Raw genomic sequence first — 8,127 nt, 5'->3', positions numbered from 1 at the left:
ATACAAACTTACCCCACGTAATCCCTAACTAACAGTGGAGAGGGCCATACAATAAATTATCTATAGTCACAGTCATACAAACTTACCCCACGTAATCCCTAACTAACAGTGGAGAGGGCCATACAATTAATTATCTATAGTCACAGTTATACAAACTTACCCCACGTAATCCCTAACTAACAGTGGAAAGGGCCATACAATAAATTATCTATAGTCACAGTCATACAAACTTACCCCACGTAATCCCTAACTAACAGTGGAGAGGGCCATACAATTAATTATCTATAGTCACAGTTATACAAACTTACCCCACGTAATCCCTAACTAACAGTGGAAAGGGCCATACAATAAATTATCTATAGTCACAGTCATACAAACTTACCCCACGTAATCCCTAACTAACAGTGGAGAGGGCCATACAATTAATTATCTATAGTCACAGTTATACAAACTTACCCCACGTAATCCCTAACTACCAGTGGAGAGGGCCATACAATAAATTATCTATAGTCACAGTTATACAAACTTACCCCACGGTAATTATCTATAGTCACAGTTATACAAACTTACCCCACGGAAAAATGCTATATACACACAGGACGCATAATTGTTGGCAAATTGGAAGGCAAATAGTTTAATGATGAGTGCATCATCATAGCCACTCTGTGTTCTGTAGTTTTCTGGAAATACAAGTACTTCATATTACTCTTCACATTTCTGCTGTAGTTTTTGTGTGTTTGGTATCAATTTAGTTTTAACATAACACTGCACTATATAAATTAACTTTTATCTTGGAAACAGTCATATCTGTATGATGACACACTAAAATTCTGGGAAATAATAGAAACAAATATAGTTAACAGTAAACAACTCAAATAACTTCTAGTTTTAATGTTAAGATTTCCTCAACATTATTGTGAATAATATATTGGTGTTCAGATTCCATTAAAATACCTATTAAAGTGTTCATGTTCAGATTCCATTAAAATACCTATTAAAGTGTTCATGTTCAGATTTCATTAAAATACCTACTAATTTGAAGATTTCAATACAATATCACATGAAAGACTACTTCTAGGGAAATTTGAAACCTCTTGTCAAGTTTTGTATTTCCGTGTTCATACTTGTATTGAACAAGACTCTTGTTTTTCCATCTCAATTGATTCAAATTACTATTATTTGACAGCAAGAAAGTTCATTATAGTCCAAGTCAGACAGAAAAATCCCCAGGGATACTTACCCCAATCTGTTAACTTGATGGCCACTTTGTCATAAACCTAAGGAAATTAAGGTAGATTCTTAAATAAATGTGGAACAGAAAACAATTTTAACTTTCATTGAAAAGATAAAATGATAAGCACATTTGTTTTCCTGTACTAAATAAAATATAGTCCTTCATTTGAAGTATCATTGTTGGTGATTTAGATTCAAAATTAAACATAAGGATACTATGTTTTTTTGAGTTCTTACTTTGCCTAGAAGTATGATGGACACAGCGTTGAGGATGGCCGACACTATATTGGTGGTGACCAGACATTCCACGGCAGACATACCCGGACAAAGGTCTACTCCAATGATAACTCTGTACACGATTACACCCACTAGACTGGCCAGCACCAAGCTTACCTAAAACACAATGAATGGGGCTATGCATGTTATTTCAATTCTTTCAAATCTAATTCTAGGGGGGTAGCAATTTTGATAAATAACAACTTTGAAGTGAAGGTATACTGAAAGAAAATAAGGATTTGACAGGAAACTTTTTGGCACTATGAATTTAGAAATTGAGGGGAGAAAACTTACTCTGATAACTATTCATGGTCCTAACTCTGATAGCCCAGCTTTCTTGGAAACATTGAGAAAACTTTTCATGACTTTGAAAATGATAATTGTATAATATGTGGCGACTTCAACTTGGTTCTTAATCCTGATTTAGACTACGATCAGAATTACACACAAATTAACAATCCAAAGGCTAGGGAAAGGGTTTTAGAAACAATAGAGAATTTAGATCTAGTTGATATATTTAGAGAGCAATGTCCTAATACAAATAGAAACATATGGCTAAGAAGTAGACCAATAAAACAAGCTAGGCTTGATTTTGTTTTAGCAACAGGAAGTTTAATTCAAAGTGTAAGTAATACAATTGTTGATTCAGGCTGTAAATCTGACCATTCCATCCCAAAAATTACATTTAAGTTTAGCCAATTCAAAAAAGGTAAAGGATTATGGAAATTTAATAACTCTTTGTTGCATGACCAGGAATATCTTAACCTTGTTAATAATACTATAGCAACTATAAAAGCTCAATACTGTATCCCCATCTATAATCCTGAATTTATCAACAATATTCCTGATACAGATTTACAATTAATAACCAATTATTTTTAGAAACTTTGCAAATGGAAATAAGAGGCAAATCAATTTCTGACTCATCCTATAGAAAATAGCAAATTAACTTTAAGAGAAAAACGACTAATAAATGAAATTCAAAAGCTTGAAAATCAGAATGACGTAAATTTGGAAAAGTTGGATAGGAAAAGGATGGAATTAAAAAATATTAGAATGCATAGAGTGAAGAGAAGTATAATTCGGGCAAAAGCTTTATGGACAAATGATGGAGAAAACCGACAAATTATTTTTTCAGTTTAGAAAACAGAAATTTTACATATAAAACTATTTCAAAGCTGCAAAGGGAAAATGGGGAACAAAACAAGATAAATTTTAAAAGAAGTAAAAATTATTTTAAATGTTTTTGGAAGCAGCTTGGAAACTTTGTGGTTGGTTCATTAAATTATGGTTATTTAAATGGTCAGTTATCTGTTACTCAACGTCAGGGCATCATCACTTGTACTGCTAATGCAAATAACTTAAGATATTTCATAAAAATTGGTTGCCTATCTCCATGTTAAATATTGTGTACAAAATTGGTGGCCTATCTCCATGTTAAATATTGTGTACAACATTGGTGGCCTATCTCCCTGTTAAATATTGTGTACAAAATTGGTGGCCTATCTCCCTGTTAAATATTATGTACAAAATTGGTGGTCTATCTCCTTGTTAAATATTGTGTACAACATTGGTGACCTATCTCCCTGTTAAATATTATGTACGAAATTGGTGGCCTATCTCCCTGTTAAATATTGTGTACAGAATTGGTGGCCGATCTCCCTGTTAAATATTGTGTACAAAATTGGTGGCCTATCTCCCTGTTAATATTGTATACAAAATTGGTGGCCTATCTCCCTGTTAAATATTGTGTACAACATTGGTGGCCTATCTCCTTGTTGAATATTGTGTACAAAATTGGTGGCCTATCTCCCTGTTAATATTGTATACAAAATTGGTGGCCTATCTCCCTGTTAAATATTGTGTACAACATTGGTGGCCTATCTCCTTGTTGAATATTGTGTACAAAATTGGTGGCCTATCTCCCTGTTAAATATTGTATACAAAATTGGTGGCCTATCTCCCGGTTAAATATTGTGTACAAAATTGCATCAGGATCTATAGCTACATTATAGGAGACTTTAATTAGTTTTAGAAAAATTGATAAACTCAGATCAGACAGGTTTCATATCAGGGCGTTATTTAGGGGGAAATACTAGGCTTATCTATGGGAGCATGCAATTATGCTGAAGAAAGTAATATCCCCGGAAAGCTATTAATTTATTAATTGATTTTGAAAAAGCACTTGATTCGATCTTTTGGAAATTTATAGATAAAGTCCTTCAGTACTTCAAATTTGGGAATGATTTGAGAAATTGGGTAAAAATATTATATTCTAATCCTTGTTCTGCAATTAATCAGGGGGGTAACTTATCATCGTTCTTTAATATAAAACGGGACGGTCGCCAAGGCGATCCAATCGCACCTTACATTTTTATACTTAGTGCAGAGATATTAATTGGCAATTCGGATAAGAAATAATGGAAATATTACTGGTATCAATATTGATGACTGTCAGATTATAAATTCTCAATATGCAGTTGACACTTCTTTAATACTAGATTAAGAAGAAAAAATCTTTGAAGAGAACTAAATTTGTATGCTAAAATTTCTGGTCTAAAAGTAAATACCCATGTACAGGTAAAACCCCAGCTGTTTGGATAGGTAGTAAAAAGTATACCAAGGTAGTAGTGATGAACTAATTCTTCCAAATATGAATTTTCTAAGGGGGTTGACAAGTTTACACTTCTTGGTATTGAATTTAATGTAGATTTACACAGACTTCCTAAAATTTGGATAAAAAAGTAATTAAACTTAAATCTTTAATCATGGGATGGAGTGAAAGAAATCTTACTCCTATTCGGAGAATTAACATACCTGGTAATTAAGTCTTTACTAATTTCACACCTGAATCATCTTTTTATCGCCTTACCAGATCCAGATCAAAGTTTCATAAAACAGCTAAACTCAATTCTTTTCAATTTCTTATGGAATGGTAAAAATGACAAAGTAAAGTGTGAGGTAATTATTCCTAATTGTTAAAATGGTAAACATATTGAATCTCTAAAAACCAGTTGGATCAGAAGGATCTTTTGGTCAGAGGGAAAATAGCGTCTGATTTTGATAAACCAAGTTAACTTTAATGTCTTAGCTAATTGTGGTAGCGAGTATTAATAATTAAGATTGGGACTAATTGTAAAAGCATTTTTGGAAGGATATTTTTAATGGGTGGCATAGACTAAGCACTAAAGTAGAAATGTATAGAAAGGAGGATCATTCCTTATTTAAGACACCCATAATGTTAGATCAAAACACAACTGTTGGAAATAATGACATTTTCTATAGATATTGGTTCAATAAGGGGATTACAACAATCAATGATTTAGTTAAAATTATAAGAACTTGTTCCTTTTTCTCTTTCAATGATTTTTGTGCTATTCATAGCATACTTGCCAACTTTTTGAAATTTCCATGGGGATATTCTGCATGCTCAAACTTAAAACATAAATAAAATGTGTGTATACATCCCCTAGAGCCAAAATAACCCTTTAAAGTTACACCTTTTGAGTTGTTCTTTCATTTGAAATCATTAGATCTTAGAATATAGGAATAGTTTAGCAAATTCACTGATTGAAAATGCTAAATTTAAGGGTCCAAAATCGGGAGTCTCCCTCCTAAATAGGAGAGTTGGCAAGTATGTTCATAGTTCAATAACAAATTATCTTCAGTATCAAGGAGTGATAATGAGCATAAAGAAATACTTTGATAATCACAATCTACCCAACAAGATGTTGATTTACCCAATCATACCATTAAATCTTGAGGTTATATTAAAAAATAAAAAAGTCTCACAGGAGTTCTATAAAGTATATTCAAAACAATATCACTGCAACAGGACAAAATAAATGGGGAACAGTTTTTGATTATAATAAGGATAATTCAGGGTCACAAATAACACAACTAATCAACTATGGATACAATTTAGAATAAATCATTATATTTTAACAACAAATTCATACTTATTTAAGATTGGACTACTAAATATACCCCTCTCTGTGTTCTGTGTTTTAAGGAAAGGGAGACAATTATACATATCCTATGGGAGTGCACTGAAATACGAAACTTTTCGACAAATTTTGAAAATCTCTTAAATGCTCTTGCCATTCCCTTTTCAACAAATAAAGAAAATATTATTTTTGGATGTATCAAGCAAGCATGAATCTGTAATAGAATTGACACTGAAAATAATTCTTTTTATTAAGCATTACGGTAAGGAAAATATATTAAGCAGGTTCCCACCTTTGACCATATCATAATAAACGATTTTTTTTTGCTTACCGGTTTAGTTAAAGAAAGAAAAAATTGGTATATGGGAAAAATATCATGTTACCGATATATCATAATAACCTAAATCATAATAAGTGGGTTCCACTGTATATACAAACTAGATGTTTACACGGCTCACTAATGTTATGGCTATAGTAAATTTGATTAAAGAATATTACAATGTTCAGAAATATATTGCTTATGGTAATTATAGATTATCAAAGTGTTTTTTCAGTGTTTGTCTTGAGAACAATTTTCTCATCGCGAGCATGTGGATAAAATTGAGAGTAACTTTGTATTGATATTTTTATGACGGACTATTTTCTCACGCGGATCACTTTTGTGTGGACACTATTAAATAATTTCCAGTTTCGGACGTCATCTGGCGCGAGCAGACGTTCTTTTTTGAGAAAATATGTTCCCAAGTGCTGGGAAATGGGAAAATTCATGCTCAAGTTGTTCTCAAGTTTTTCTCAAGTCGTTCTTGACTTCTTCTCATACAGACAACCACTGATAATGAATTTATCATGCTACCAGTAGGTGGTATAAAGTAGTATATAGATGATAAAGGGGAAATATATCTCAATAAATTTACTTGTGAATGGCGAAAATGGATAAAAAGTAGTTGATGTGATGACAACGATGACAACGACGACCACTTATATAAGTCTAGGGATGATCATTAAAGCAAATTTTATGAATCTCAAATGAAATTGGAAAACAAATTATGATTCTTTTCTTCGCAAGATCAGGAATTACTGCAAATATTTTGAGAAAAAAAATTGTAGGACCATCCATGGCCCAAACTGGTTCATGGGAATCTTAAAATTAGGGATTAATATTAAAAAAAAAAAAAAAAGCTTACCTAAAACACCATGGAAAATCTGATGATAAATCACAGGGCAAGATTTGTTTAGGATAAATCACAGAGGTTGATTAGAAAAAGTTGTCTATCACATAGCATACAATGTTTTTTTTGTGTATTAATAATTGAGTAACGGATACTTACTGCCCTATTATGTATTTAATCCTCCTATTCTGTATGTTAAAATTAGTATCGGAACACTGTACAAATGCTAACAATTCTAGTACATTTGTATGTTACACTCACCATAAACAGTAAGGTCGTGGCTGAAAATAAATATTTGACGACCTGCTTTTTAACAGGATAAAACCAATTCTCCTCAGATGTGACTGGATCTTTCTTGACCTTTGTCCCAAAAAACTGTGGCCGATCTGGCTCGTTACTGTCATAATTGTCCACATCCCATTCGTAGGCTAACGTTGCACCCTTTCGCTTCCACATCTCCAGGAAAACAGTACCTGTGTATTAAAATACATACACTAGTGAACTAATTTCAGTTAAGTTCAGTTCTTTATTATCTTAGTAATGAACCATACAGTTCATCGGTTCAAAATAAACATATGTACAAGAATAAACAATACAACCACAAATATGACATTCTCATCCATGCGCACGAATACTAATTAGCTAATTAGTGCTGAGAATCACTTCTTTACATTGTACATGACGGTTTCTTTTATTATTACTAAGTTAGATATATTCAGCTGAGTTTGATCACTCTTTCTTGTTGCACACAGATAGTCACTGTGACACAATTGTGGCAGGGTTCAATTGTACATAGGATCAAGGTCGCCTTCTAGCTTCGAGCTAGAGGGAATTTCCCTTTAGCTCAGTGGTAGAGCGTCGGACTAGGAACCTGGAGATCGAGGGTTCGATCCCTGGTGGAAGCACACTATTCTCTTTCCTGTTACAAATGGTGTCTGTGGCCCTCCCTGTCACCACAGGGAGTTCGAACCTGGGTTGTGGTGTTCGAGGGCCAACACATTTAAAAAGGGGGGAGTGGTGTGGCAGGGTTAAATTGTACATAGGATTAAGGTCGCCTTCTAGCTTTGAGCTAGAGGAAATGTCCCTTTAGCTCAGTGGCAGAGCGTCCGACTAGGAACCTGGAGATCGAGGGTTCGATCCCCGGTGGAAGCACACTATTCTTTTTCCTGTTACATAATGATTTGTGTTAACAGTTGATATCTGCGAAATAAGTAAAAAAGCTTGATCTAATTAAAGAACGTAACACTTAATATTGCATACAGCTTCTTAGTACACAACTTAAACTGATGCCTTGATATGTAATAACTTACCCCACAAACACACCACACAGGCAAAAAATGGAGTCACATCATTGTCGAAGGCAAGCTTGACCGTCTCCAGTAGTTCCTCCATCTCAATTTTTATTCTGGGAAGGTATAAATCAGTAGAACAGTATTTGACGTGTTTAGATCTATAATTACTGGCTTATCCAGATTCTTATGTCAGAATTAGGTCATGCTTAT

The 8,127-nt window shown here is 33.4% G+C and overlaps 1 protein-coding gene across 7 annotated transcripts in view; it reads right to left on the bottom strand.

The window, feature by feature from the left end:
* Positions 1-8,127, bottom strand: part of LOC110456575 (anoctamin-4-like) — a 67,728-nt gene that overhangs the window by 34,435 nt on the left and 25,166 nt on the right. For all 7 annotated transcript variants that reach the window (XM_021507387.1, XM_021507390.1, XM_021507392.1 and 4 more), the window contains 5 exons: positions 7,936-8,030; positions 6,887-7,098; positions 1,471-1,626; positions 1,241-1,277; positions 571-680 (listed from right to left, as the gene is read on the bottom strand). In XM_021507387.1, the coding sequence (XP_021363062.1) occupies positions 571-680; positions 1,241-1,277; positions 1,471-1,626; positions 6,887-7,098; positions 7,936-8,030 (610 nt within the window). The remainder of the gene's footprint in view (positions 1-570; positions 681-1,240; positions 1,278-1,470; positions 1,627-6,886; positions 7,099-7,935; positions 8,031-8,127) is intronic.

This window comes from Mizuhopecten yessoensis, unplaced genomic scaffold, assembly GCF_002113885.1.
Source record: "Mizuhopecten yessoensis strain PY_sf001 unplaced genomic scaffold, ASM211388v2 scaffold8807, whole genome shotgun sequence".
In the NCBI taxonomy this organism is placed as follows: Eukaryota; Metazoa; Mollusca; class Bivalvia; order Pectinida; family Pectinidae; genus Mizuhopecten; species Mizuhopecten yessoensis.
Note: the sequence above shows the minus strand (reverse complement) of the source record. Positions and strands in the feature narration are given on the sequence as shown.